Here is a 13,805-nt window from a genome sequence, read left to right on the forward strand (position 1 = left end):
GAAGGGGCATGCTAGGTTTTCACAAGAATCATGGAGAGTCCATGCCTGGCATGCATTATCAGGTTAAATAAAAAAAGAAATAATTCATTTTGATGTTCAAAGCACTAATTTCCAAAGCTGAGTTAGTTTTCTTCAAGCCTTTTCATGGCTTATGCTTTATCCGATACAGTGTTTTGATGTGGTGACAATATTCATTATAATTGTCCATTCCATTTCGGAGCGGTCATGAGCATGTTTCTTTTCAGATGTTCCCTGTATCTTCAGTGGTGATCAGATTGGGATGTTAGATCCTCATCAGACACTGTTTGGCCCCCAGGAATCAGGCCAGTGTTGGAACCTCAAAGATGACAGCAAAGAAATGAGTGAACTTTCAGACCAGTTTGCACCATTTATCGGCATTTTTGGAAGCACCAAGGAAACATTTATAAATGGCAGTTTTCCAGGAACGTTTTTCCGTTTCCCTCTCCGCTTAGAGCCCTCACAGCTCAGCGGGAACCTCTACAACAAGCAGAAGGTTCTGGAGTTGTTTGACTCGTTTAAGGCGGATGCAGACACAGTGCTGCTCTTTCTAAAAAGCGTGCAGGATGTCTCCTTGTATGTCCGAGAGGCCGACGGGACAGAGAAGCTGGTATTTCGAGTGACTGCAAGTGAGAATAAGGCCCTGCAACATGAACGACCCAACTCTATCAAGATTCTGGAAAGTGCCATAAGTAACTATTGTAAAAAGATTCCAAGCAATAGTATCACTTGTGTAACATATCATATCAACATAGTGTTAGAGGATGAGAGTGCCAAGGATGCACAGAAGACCGCCTGGTTGGTGTGTAACAGTGTGGGTGGGCGAGGGATCAGTAGCAAACTTGACTCTTTAGCAGATGAACTGAAATTTGTCCCAATCATTGGCATAGCCGTGTCACTAGCCAGCACAGATGACGAGGACAAAGGAGCCATGTCGGAGTTCTCAGGAAAAGCGTTTTGTTTTCTTCCCTTGCCGCCTGGCGAGGAAAGCAGGACTGGACTCCCCGTTCACATCAGTGGCTTCTTTGGCCTGACTGACAACCGCAGGAGCATCAAGTGGAGAGAGCTGGACCAGTGGAGGGATCCAGCGGCCCTGTGGAATGAGCTGCTTGTGGTAAACGTTGTCCCCAAAGCTTATGCCACGCTCATCTTAAATTCCATCAAGCGACTGGAGACGGAAAAGACCTCTGATTTCCCCTTGTCGGTTGGCACCATCTACAAGCTGTGGCCCGAGGCGAGCAAGATCAAGGTCCACTGGCAGCCCGTGCTGGGGCCTCTGTTCAGTGAGCTCTTCCAGAACGCTGTCATTTACACCATCAGCCATGAGTGGGTCAAGTTGGAGCAGGCGTACTTCTCAGAACTTGATGACAGTTTGGAATACACGAAAGCTGTGCTCAACTACCTCCAGAGCTCAGGGAAGCACATTGCCCAGGTGCCAGCGAACCTGCTTGCTGCGGTCGAGCTTGCCGCCGGCCCCGGCGTGACGCCCACGAGGAAGGTGACGCCCGCCTGGGTGCGGCAGGTGCTGCGGAAGGCTGCGCACGTGGGCAGTGCTGAAGACAAGCTCCTCCTCCTGGAGTTTGTGCTTTCTGACCAGGCCTACAGCGACCTGCTGGGGCTGGAGCTGCTACCATTACAAAATGGAAATTTCGTCCCCTTTTCCTCATCTGTATCAGATCAAGATGTTATTTATATTACCTCAGAAGAATACCCAAGGTAGATGACGTTTCTGAAATGTTTGTTAACCCTGGGACTCACTGCCCCTGCTCGCATTTAGATCTGTTTGTTGTGAATTTGTCAGTTATCAAGAAGGTTTTTGCAGAAATAGCTTGTAAAATGCTCAAGGATGTGTTTCATAGTTTTAGTTATTTTACAGTTTCATTTGAGAGGTAGAGAGAGGGAACAGTGAGCACCCCGCTACTGGCTCAATCCTTAACGTGCCTGTAAGAGCAGGGCTGAATCTGGGGCCAAAGCCAGGTGCTGGGAACTCAGACTGCCCTTCCGCTTAGGGAGTGGGCATCACTGACGGAGCTGTGTCTGCTGAGCTCCCAGGGTCCGCACCTGCAGGCCACCGGACGCAGGCACTGGAGTGAGAGTCAGGGAGCCACCAGGTACTGCCGTGTGGGCTGCAGGCGCCTAGCCTCATGTGAACCCCTAGGCTCGGTGCTCACCCCTAAAGAGGAAAAGCACTGAAAGCTTTATAAGTTAAAAAATGATCTACGGAATGTTTGTTTTTTCCTTTAGAAATTTCAATAGCAGGCCTTGGAAATAGTGATCATTAAGTGCTAATGATTAACTAGGTCAGAATATTTACTAATAAATTATTTTGATGAAATATAATTTTAGTGTGTTGCACTTTCGTAACTGAGAGTGTGTATTGGCATGTAAGAAGCTAAAATGAGTTTTGTTCCTTGATGCTAAGAGTGTTTCTGAATCTGGGGTGCCCGATGCGCTTGTTTCAAAGCAAAGCCCAGAGAATGTTTAAACAGGAAGTATTTTCATTTGATGCATATATTATCACTCAGGTAAAATCAAATAGCAGGTTATTTTATTGACCCTCTGGCTTGAAAATTGTGGATCTTTCTTAAATGTTGGAATATGTGGAAGATTATGGTGATTCTATGTGACTTTCACTCTTTAGGCCCCTTTTCCCAGGTTTGGAAGGAAGATTCCTTTTGGATAACTTGAAGCCTCACCTGCTAGCTGCTTTAAAGGAAGCTGCCCAGACCCGAGGTATTATGGTTGTTTGGTATATTTTTAAAAAGATCTCTTTGTAAGAAGATCAAGGCTTTAAAAGGTTTTTTTGTTGGTATTATTTTATTTCTGTAAATCAATAGTTTTGTGCGATTCAACCTAACGCAGTTGTTATATCTTTTAAGCTGTCAGAAGCTTTTCTAGCATCTAGAAGAGTTGGAGATGGCCGTTTTTAAAGAGGTCTCCTGTCTTGGCTCTTGGCCTGAGGTGTGACATCTTGCCCTCTTGGTGCTTTGTTCCAGTGCTTTCCCACGACGTCTGTCTTGGGGCCTCCCGTCTTCCTCTCTTGCAGCCTGGGTAGGACTGCGGACAGTAACTGTGAGGTGGCACAGATGAGGAGAGGACAGTTAAGTGCAGGGTCATCAGCGGGGTGCCTTGAGTGAAGTCTTCTGCTTTTGTCCTTGCTGGCTTTAAGTTAGCTGTGATTGCGTGGGAAGTGGGAACAGATCACATTAATTCCATGGCAGTGCTAGGGAAACTGCGGGTGTCCGTTTTTGAGAATTTTTATCAGGAAAAGCCAACAGCTTGGGAAGATAAGTCACATGCTCTGACTTGGAAACTGGCTTCCACTTTTGCAGGCACTGTCCCTTGTAAAATTGTTGCTTGGCTCTTTTCTCAGTTAGAAACTGGCCAGAAAAATCGTCGATTTGTCTCACTGCTTGCTTCCATCGCAAACTGTGGGTCACTGTGATAACACCTTTTCTAGTCTGTGCTCCTTTCCTTTCAAAGGAAAAGAAAAGTTGTGAATAATTATACATCTTTACTGTCTCAATGCAAGTGGAAGGAATTGGGACGGGGTAGTCACAGTAGCTTGGAATTAAAGTGAGACTAAGAGAAAGTGAGTATAAATGTGTGTTACTGAATGGAGCCTGTTTCTGTGAGTTAGTCACAGTGAGGCTGAGTTTACTAAAACCTAGCTCACATATTTAATTTTGAATTATTCTTTTCAAAATGCCTTTTTGGGAATGTAAACATAGATTTCCATTCCCCGTGCCAATGTTTTTGAACCCTTTGCCCTTTAAAAACATTGTTTGTTATATTCTTAAAAACTTTGCATAGCAAGACACGGTCCATACAGAGAAGTGCTTGTGTTATAAATGTGGGCTTAGCTAAGTCACAGACAGAGCCCTGCAGCTGGACGACCAGCTCTGGCACCGGAGCCCCTCTGGCCTCTTCTAGGCCCACCCTCACAAGGAACTGTGATTTTGTCTTTTAATAGTAGAGGTGAGCTCATTGCACCTTCTGAAAAGCAGTCACAGAATATGCCATCTTTGTGTGTGGCTTCCATTTTATTTACTTGTATTGTTTTGTCAGTGAAATTTGACAAGATGCATGTAGCTGTGGATGATTCTTTTCAATCATTTGATTCTGTGATGTATTACTGTCTTTTGAAGATAATTTTTTTTTGATGGCGATAGTTTCTGTGGTGGATACGGAATTGGACATTAGCGTAAAGTTACTCAGAGTCAAATCAAATTAAAAGTAGGAGACCAGCAGTTAGTATGCTTCACTCCGAGTGCCTAGAGCTCCTGAGGCGCGGTGGGTAGCCAGGCCGCACTTCCCTTCACTCCGAGTGTCTAGAGCTGCTAGGCGCGGTGGGTAGCCAGGCCACACGTCCCTTCACTCCGAGTGTCTAGAGCTGCTAGGCGCGGTGGGTAGCCAGGCCACACGTCCCTTCACTCCGAGTGTCTAGAGCTGCTAGGCGCGGTGGGTAGCCAGGCCACACTTCCCTTCACTCCGAGTGTCTAGAGCTGCTAGGCGTGGTGGGTAGCCAGGCCACACGTCCCTTCACTCCGAGTGTCTAGAGCTGCTAGGCGCGGTGGGTAGCCAGGCCACACGTCCCTTCACTCCGAGTGTCTAGAGCTGCTAGGCGCGGTGGGTAGCCAGGCCACACTTCCCTTCACTCCGAGTGTCTAGAGCTGCTAGGCGCGGTGGGTAGCCAGGCCACACGTCCCTTCACTCCGAGTGTCTAGAGCTGCTAGGCGCGGTGGGTAGCCAGGCCACACTTCCCTTCACTCCGAGTGTCTAGAGCTGCTAGGCGCGGTGGGTAGCCAGGCCACACGTCCCTTCACTCCGAGTGCCGAGAGCTCCTAGGCGCGGTGGGTAGCCAGGCCACACGTCCCTTCACTCCGAGTGTCTAGAGCTGCTAGGCGCGGTGGGTAGCCAGGCCACACGTCCCTTCACTCCGAGTGTCTAGAGCTCCTAGGCGCGGTGGGTAGCCAGGCCACGCTTCCCCCCAGCCTTGGTGAGAGTAGGCATGAACCCAGTGCTGTATTTCTACAGGTGAGTTAAATTTGTAATTGATTTAAAATTGGACCTTGTTACAAAGTTGAGTCTTTATGTCTTCATTTTCTTTTGTACTGTGGCATCCAGTTGGCTATCTTAAGGTCATACAATAAACACCATGTTTTGTTGCTGGTTCTTGGTTAATTTCTTTTGTACTGTTAGCAGCTGTTGTTTGTCTGATGCTTGTTTGTCACCCGTAAGGATGCCCCACTCTTGCCGGAAGTTGTCCTCATGTTCATTTTCTTTATCTGATTTGAATATTGGGTTACTATCTTGGAAGGGTTTAGCAACCACCATCTGTAGACATTGCAGTGGTGCTAACTGGTCATAACATTTACAGATAATTTTTCCTGGACATCTTCCAAGGTATTTTTATTTCAGACAAAAATTAGGTTTATTTTATTTCATTGATTTTTCAGTTCTAAGCTTGTTGATTTTTTTTTATAATTTGTCTCTGCTGAATCTGTTATATCATGAATTATTTTCCTCATCTCTTCAAGTTCCAAAGAATTATTGTGTGTCCTTTGGTGGTGCCAGACTGCCTTCTTCCTTGTAGTTCTGGGTCTGTGTGTCGGGTGTGTAACAGTGGCTTCTTCCAGTGCGATGGGGTAGCTGTTCTCCTGGAAAATCCTTTTTCTGTGGGCAGGCTGTGGGATGTCAGGTGCTTTGCTGTTGGGTCGAGGTGAGCTCGGAGGCCTGGGTGATTTCTCTGTGAGCATTCAGCATCGGTGGTATCCTAGAGTGCGGCAGGTGTGTTGTTTGAAGCCGGACCTGAGGTTAGTGGTGTGATTGTGCTGGTGGGCATGGACACCTGGAAGTGTGTCCTCAGGTCCTGCAAAATCAAATATCAATAGCACTGTGCTGCATGCATCTGCCTGAAAACTTTGTTTTTGATATGAACAATTTCAGTGTTTGAGGCACTTCGTAATGTAGGAACTTTGGAGGTCCCCAGACTGAGATCGGAGCCAGCGAAGAGGTCAGCAGAGGCTCAGTGCAGGTGGCCGCTAGCGACACTGCTGTTGGTACTAGTGAGGCAGATGGCTGGTGGAAGGCAATGGACTCTGGCCAAACTCCAGAATGAAAAGGGTTATTTCACGCATCCTGCATAGGCCACCCCCGGGAGCAGCAGTCCTGTGAGTCTGCCCTTGCCAGTGTGGGGCGGGAAGATTCCCAACAGTGACTAAGCTGGTGACTCCTTCCACTTGCTGAGGTCTGGGGAGACGATAGGCCAGGAGCGCCACATCCTTGGAGCGCCGTTGTGTGGTGGGAAGCACCACAGCTGTGGAACAGCATTTGATGTTTCTTACTGTGAGCAGTAGCTGTGCCATTGAGTTGCTGACACAGAGCGCCTGGACTCCTGTTTCCTAATGGGCAGAAGACTGAAAAGTACTTAGAAAACAAGTACTTTGAGGTACACTGAAAAAAATTGAAATGTGGTTTTCCTCCTGATTCTACAGCAAAATCTGTTTTCCTATTTGATAATCTTACCCTTATTTTATCACATTTAAATTTCTAAATCAAATATTAAATCGTTGCTTATATTCACTATATGCTTATTATTATTATTATTATTATTATTATTATTATTTAATTTGAGAGGCAGAGAGAGAGCGAGTGAGCAAGTGCCTGTCAGTTGGTCCACTTTCAGATGCTTGCAGTGATCAGGGCTGTGACAGGGCTAAAAGCAGGACACATCTCCCATGGGTGCTGGGACCCAGTCTGTTGTGCCAGCATCGCTGTTTTCCAGGTTGCTCCTTAGTGGGAAGGTAGAGTCAGAGCCAGAACTGGGAGTGCTAGAATACAGAGTCTGACATGCAAGGTGTAGTGTTCCCAGTGCCCAGACTCCTGTCCTGAGTACCCGCTGCTTGAGGGCATGCCTTGCCAGCTCCCTTTTCTCTAGTGGTGAACTGTGTTGAAGTGTCTCCCCTTTGAAGCTAAACCTTGCCATTGATTTCATTTCCTGTAGTCTAGCATAGTCAGGTTTATAGAAGGGTAGTCTTACTGTCTAATTTCCTTGTCGTTCATTGTCATGTCGCATCCCACTGAAACTGGCTGAACTCCGTGGCGTTCAATCGATTGGACATTTTTGTTTCTCTTCCCTGCGTTCCCTGAAGCTGCCATCCTGCTCATCACTCCCCTTTGGGACCCTCGGCTTGGAAGGTGCCTCCCTGGTGTCCCGCTTGTTTGTCGTCTCAGAAGTGTTCATATAAATCCCTGTTCCTTTCTTCATCCCCTGCACATGGTTGGCTTGGGGGCTCCTCCTTTGGTTCTTGTGTTTGTTCCTTAGTTGGTTCGAGTAACTCTGTGTGTTCATGACTTCTCCATTGTTAGTTGCTGTCCCGGGTTCAGGAGGGGGGATATACTGCACAGTGAGTTGAAACCTGGTCTTTGTAGTCATACAGATGTGGGCTCAAAGTTTTCTCTGTACTTATTGTGTAACTGAGAACAAATGACCCAGCTGTCCCAGCCCCTGGTTCCTTGTCAGCAGCACAGTAATACAGTGACATCCTGCTACAGGAGGCTGCCTGAGTCCCCCAGGACTCAGTGACCTCTAGCAGGATTGCTTTATTGCAGGGTAATGAGAAAAAGGCTGGCTGGAAGATGACGGCAGTCACAAGTTACCGCCTGCACCTCCGCACATGAGCATTATTGCAGAGGCAGGCCGCTGGGAAGTCTTACTGCAATATATCTATCATTCTTCTGAAGACCAAAGGATGTAAACATTGTACACACACACACACACAGCACCTGGAATATTCTAAATAAATACTGACAAATAGCAATTCTCATGATCAGTTGGCACTTGGCATTCTGTAGTTTTCAAGTCCACATTGTGAAAACTTCCTGCTCCAAAGCTGTTCCTCCTTTTGAGTATCCTTATTGCTAATGACACTGCTGTCCACGAAGTTGTTCAAAAGTGAGTCCTGAGTTTATTGCTTTTCTTTCCTAGTGTCCAGGTTCTGCTGATCAGCCCCTTGAAACTTTTTGTATCAGTCCCTTTGTCTCTGTTGCAATTCAGGCCTTTACTTTGATGCGACTGCTTTCTTTTATTCTGAAGTTTTATTTATTTACTTATTTGAAAGGCAGAATCTCAGAATGAGGAGCAGAGAGACAGAGAAAGAGAGAGAGGCATTGTTTCATTCTCCTCATGGCTGCAGTGCCCGGGTCTGGGAGCTGGATCCTGGAGCTTCTTCCGGGTCTCCTAGGTGTGAGTTCAGGAGACCAAGTGCTTGAACCGTCTTCCACTGCTTTCGCAGGCACGTTAGCAGGGAGCTGGATTGGAAGAGTAGTAGGCAGGGCTTGACCTGATGTGCTTGTGGGACACTGGGGCCACAGACAGAGGCTGCACGTGCTGCTGAACCTGCTTTGACTTGTTTCTACACTGAATAGACATGTCTGCTTCCGGTGCTTGCTCTTCACCTGACTGTGTTGTTTATCTGCTGCAGTGTCCCAGGGCATGCGGATTCTGTCAGGACTGGGAGGCTTCCTGTGGTTGCAGTCTGACTGCCATGGCTGTGAACCTGATGGCTGTGCGATGTTGTTTCGTGCCTGCTCTGCTCTTCTAGTCCCGGCACATGTAGGGTGATCACTGTGAGTCCGCCTTTAATTTCATGAGAGCTGCAGGACCTGTCCTATTTGTCTTCACCAGGTAGCACTAATGCCATGTGAAGGTAGATTCAGGTAGTGATTTTCACTCGGAGCAGGTGTTTAAGTCTTTATGTTTGATGTTCCTTTGGCTTCCTCTGCATCCTCCACTTTGCCCAGCTAACTTCTGTTCTGCCATCTTCTGAGCTGGGACAGGTGACAACGTGAGCTCACGATTTGAACGTATTTCAACAAATATAAAAAGGCAGTTCTCTCATTGTACGTGTGATTCAGTATTTTTGAAATTGGCGTTTCCTGTGATGTTGGTTCTTTACTCCATGGGATAGCAGAGTGTGGCCCTGAACCTCCAAAGAAATGGAAGGATTTAAATGACCTTGGGCTTGCACATACTGCTATTTTTCATAGAACAGTTCTTAGAAAGGTGGTAATTATTGGTGCCCACCACAAGCAAGCAGTGAAAATGTGAGAATAAGATTAAATTTCCTTTTCTTTGTCATAAAGTATTGCACACTTACTTTGTATAGATTCTCCACAAGTTAAAAAAGTTAGGATTCTCTTCTTTCTGAATGTTGTACCCTAGTACCCTGTGCTGAAAGCCCCTCGGTAGCTTATCAGCTGGCTTCGGTGGTGTCATCTGATTTATGTGTGTAACATTCTATTTCCTGTTTCTTTGTTTCCTTTCTGAACTAAGACTCCTCTTTTATAGTTTGAACATAATTTGCAGTGGGAAACATCTTTGTCTTAAGTGCATATTCTGCTATGTTTGAAGTTTTGTGTATAGTGTTCTCTTACATGTGTAAAGGCAAACAGCAATATTTTAAGATCCAGAATAATTTTGCAGCCATCATGTGGAAAGTATGACAATTCTGGATTTTTCTAAGAACCTTTAATTATATTCTAGCACAACAGCTTCTCTGGGGATATTCAGGTAGGACACCCGACTGAATGTGATGTTCATTGAAACCTGATGTGCTTGTTTGTTTGTGTCTTTGGATCCTGGTTTTGACTTATTTTTCATTTACATAAGCAACTAGAAATAATGTGACCAATTTTGTTTTCTGGTGGTAGTAACGACTAAAGGAGAGAGGAAACTACCAACATATGCATATGTTGTTCCAAAGACCACAGTAAAACCACATTTAGATGGCCTAGGAATACTCATTTCACAAAATATTTCGTTTCAAGTGAAGTCATTGTGTTCAGATTCTATTGAAAGCTGCCGAATCTACTGGGCGCACATGACACTGACTGCCCCACTGTTACAAGTTGCACACAGATTCTTAGATTGCGATGGTGGGTTAGAGCAGGAAGCGCCAGGCCCCTGAGGGTGGAGGTAGGGAACTCACGGCCCTTGGTGTGCAGTGGCTGCTAGGGGCAGGGGCCCTGAGGGTGGAAGTAGGGAACTCACAGCCCTTGGTGTGCAGTGGCTGCTAGGGGCAAGGGCCCTGAGGGTGGAGGTAGGGAACTCACGGCCCTTGGTGTGCAGTGGCTGCTAGGGGCAGGGCCCTGAGGATGGAGGTAGGGAACTCACGGCCCTTGGTGTGCAGTGGCTGCTAGGGGCAGGGCAGCTCTGCTGTTGCACAGCCAGGAAAGCCAAGAAGCGCCCGCACTCCTTAGGAGCCAGGGCCCAGGGTTCTTCCCATGCTGGAGGTTCATTTCACTGCCTGCCTTTTTCAACAATGATAGAGCAATTTTGACTTGTGGCATTATTTCCCCAAAATTACTTCTCCCAGACTCTTATTTCACTTGGAAAGCTAGAAGATGTAAGATTTACTTTACAGAAATAACTTTTATGATGAGTATTATTTTCTGAAATGGACCATACCTAGGCTAAAATTAATTTAGAAAACAAGTCATCCTTTTTTTTCAAGATTTATTTGTACTGGAAAGTCAGATATACAGAGAGGAGGAGAGACAGAGAGGAAGGTCTCCTGTCTGTTGATTTACTCCCCAAATGACCGCAACGGCCAGAGCTGCCCCAGTCTGAAGCCAGGAGCCTCTTCTGGCCTCTTCTAGGTCTCCCTGTGGGTGCAAGGCCCCAAGACTTTGGGCCATGCTCCACTGCTTTCCCAGGCCACAGGCAGGGAGCTGGATGGGAAACGAAGTGGGGCAGCCGGGATTAGAACCGGCACCCATATGGGATCCTGGCAAGTGCAAGGTGAGGACGTTAGCCACTAGGCTACCATGCCGGGCCTTTGAGTCATTCCTTTTTTTTTTTTTTAAGACTTATTTATTTTTATTGGAAAGTCATATATACAAAGAGGAGGAGAGGCAGAGAAGAATATCTTCTATCCATTGATTCACTCCTCAAGTGGCCACAATGGCCAGAGCAGCGCCGAACCAAAGCCAGGAGCCTGGAGCTTCTTCAGGGTTTCCCATGTGGGTGCAGGGTCTCAAAGCTTTGGATCATACTCAGCTGCTCTCCCAGGCCACAAGCAGGGAGCTGGATGGGAAGCGGGGCCTCTGGGACACAAACCGGTGCCCAGATGGAATTCAGGTGCATGGAAAGCAAGGACTTTTAGCTGCTAGGCTATCAGGTCAGGCCCCTTTCAAGTCATTCTTAACACTGATCATTTATATAAATATTTAGTTTGGTGCTGGCTTACCTTAAACACAGTTTGCCATTCACAGCTACTATTACCATACTTTTCTTAAAGCTTTGTCAACATATCTTAGGTTTTGTGATGTGTAGTCCTGTCAGAGGGAAGCCAGCTGCACCTTTCCAAGGGTCTGTCTTGGTTATGTTAGTGATCACGTTCTATTGGTGCATCTTCTGTAAGAGGAGAGCTAGGGGCCTGGTGTGGTAGCCTACTGGGTAAATTCCTCGCCTTGAACGTGCCAGAATCCCATGTAGGCACCAGTTCTGATCCCGGTGGCCCCGCTTCCCAACTAGCTCCTTGCTTATGGCCTGGGAAAGCAGTCAAGGACAGCCCAAAGCCTTGGGACCCTGCACCCGTGTGGGAGACCCAGATGCCAGGCTCCTGGCTTCAGACCGGTGCAGCTCCAGCTGTTGTGGCCACTTGGGGAATGAATCAACGGATGGAAGATCTTCCTCTGTCTCTCCTCCTCTGTATATCTAACTTTGCAATAAAAATTTTTAAAAAAATTCTATAAGTGGAGTGCTGTTGCCAGTTTTGGAAGAAGGTGTTTTGCACTGGAGCTAATGTAGTGATCTCTTCACACCAGAGAGAGCCATTGCCTCTGGGCCACATGCATGCCAAGCTGCTGTCTTCCTGGAGTGCCGGCCGGCGTTCTCAGCTGGCAGGCAGACTGCTTTTTTCTTCCTGGTTTTTCCCTTGCTAGTTTCTTTTCCCTACCTGTTTCCTCAGAGGTACACTAGATCTGATTTACGGTACACCGTTAATTGGACCGTGACTGTATCACATCGTATGTTGAGACTGAAACCTTGCCACCCAGTGGGGCACTGTTAGGATTCATCAGCTCTCAGAGCTGTTGTTTCTGCCCTGGGTTGTAGACAACTCTACAAAACTGGCTCTGGAACTGAGTTCTGGGCCCATCACTGTACCCCGCTGCTGCCACTCGGAGGGATTGTAGCGCAGTGTGGTAAATTACAGTTTACCGGAGAGCCCAGATTTCTTGGTTGACTAAATGTTTAAGTAGGCTCTAATATTTCCTTCCATGTTGAAACTTCTTTTCAAGGATAGCACTAAGCATAAACATAAGTAGTTATAAACAATGAAAAATATAATGTAATCTTTGATTTGTGATTCATTGTGTTGGAACAATTCTGACCATGTAAGTTATTGAACTGCTCTGTATAATAAGGAAAAATTTGCTCTTAAAAGAATGTCTTCCAGGTTAAGTGGTCATACTTGGTAATCTAGGGAGAAGCTTTTTGTCTCCAGGTGCTAACATTAAGCAGTTTTTCCAGTGCCAATTTTTATGGCCTTGAAAAAGCACAGGTCATTTATTAAAATGCTCTGAAAATCATGTTGCTGATCCAATTCAAGGTGCTTTATAATTTCGAGGGCTCTCTAATCTTGGCATGGAGACTTTTTGTGCGAATATTTACACTTTAGGATTAAAAGATAAATATCTTAGATATACAATAGGTGAAAGTCAGGGCTTCAGATTAAATTGAGCTAACGGCCTCGGACTGGTGTCTGGTGACATTTGCTCTCTCCTTTACTGTCGTTTTTTTTTTTTTTTTTTTTAGTTGAGCATGACTGATGTGTTGCATGCTAATTATGGATTGTGTGTGTGTGTGTGTATGTGTGTGTGTTATTGGCATTTTATTTATTCAGAAATATAAGGTAATTTTCCTGAAGGTAGGTATATGTGTTACAGATGTACTGTATTCCCTGGAAGCATACCGAGTAGGTTTCTCTGCACAATGCATGGTCCATATTTAATGTTTGGATTTCTGAATGTTCTGCATTTTAATTTCTAACTTTTTAGTATTTTTATATCCTTGCCTTGCCTAATAGTTATTCACTCTACTATAGTTCATACAATTTAATGTTTTAAAAGAGTGTTTTTGCAGAAGTATTTTAGTGGACTTCATAAACCAGAATCAATACATTAGTCAGACTACTCACAAGAAGTTAAAATTTCTTAAATGTTACTGCTTGCATTAACATCAGTTGCACTGTGTAGAAGCTGAAACTGTTCCAGCTTTGGTTTTGACACCTTCTCAAGCTTTTGTTATTTTGTTCCTGCTGATGTTCTAAATATGTAAAGACTCCGGAACAAAAACATGCGCTTAGAAAGACAATATTGTTTTCAGTCTCAGTGTGTTTTTGGTGTCCTTACGTACGAAATGTCCGACAGTGGAGTCGCTCTGGTGGGCAGTGACCCAGCCTTTGCAGCACTGTTCCACATGCTTCCTTGTTGGTCCCTGCAGCTGTTCTGCAGAACACACGCTAATTTGTGATAAATCATTAATAGCCAGGTAAGTGCTTCTTTGGAGAAGCTGTGGTGAGCTTCCCATTTAGGTATGCTACAGAGTACTAGAAGGGCATCCCCATTGCTTTTCCAGATAGGTCAATTCCAGAAGGATTAAATGACCCCTAACTTATGCACATCATTAGTGGTTGAAGCATTGGTGACCTCTTCCTGCCTCAGCTGCAGAAGGCGTTGGTCGGCTGAGGCCGAGACATCCCCCACTGTGCCCTGATGTC

General features: G+C 45.9%; 1 protein-coding gene across 6 annotated transcripts in view; it reads left to right on the forward strand.

Annotated features, from left to right (window-relative positions):
- The window catches only part of SACS (sacsin molecular chaperone), a 71,568-nt gene that overhangs the window by 41,087 nt on the left and 16,676 nt on the right, over nucleotides 1–13,805 (forward strand). For 5 of the 6 annotated variants that reach the window (XM_058670975.1, XM_058670976.1, XM_004577581.4 and 2 more), the window contains 2 exons: nucleotides 246–1,734; nucleotides 2,660–2,751. In XM_058670975.1, coding sequence (XP_058526958.1) covers nucleotides 246–1,734; nucleotides 2,660–2,751 — 1,581 coding nt within the window. Of the gene's footprint in view, nucleotides 1–245; nucleotides 1,735–2,659; nucleotides 2,752–9,453; nucleotides 9,593–13,805 lie in introns of those variants that run through there. The other variant, XM_058670979.1, reaches the window with a different exon arrangement.

This window comes from Ochotona princeps, chromosome 12 (genome assembly GCF_030435755.1).
Source record: "Ochotona princeps isolate mOchPri1 chromosome 12, mOchPri1.hap1, whole genome shotgun sequence".
Taxonomy (NCBI): domain Eukaryota; kingdom Metazoa; phylum Chordata; class Mammalia; order Lagomorpha; family Ochotonidae; genus Ochotona; species Ochotona princeps.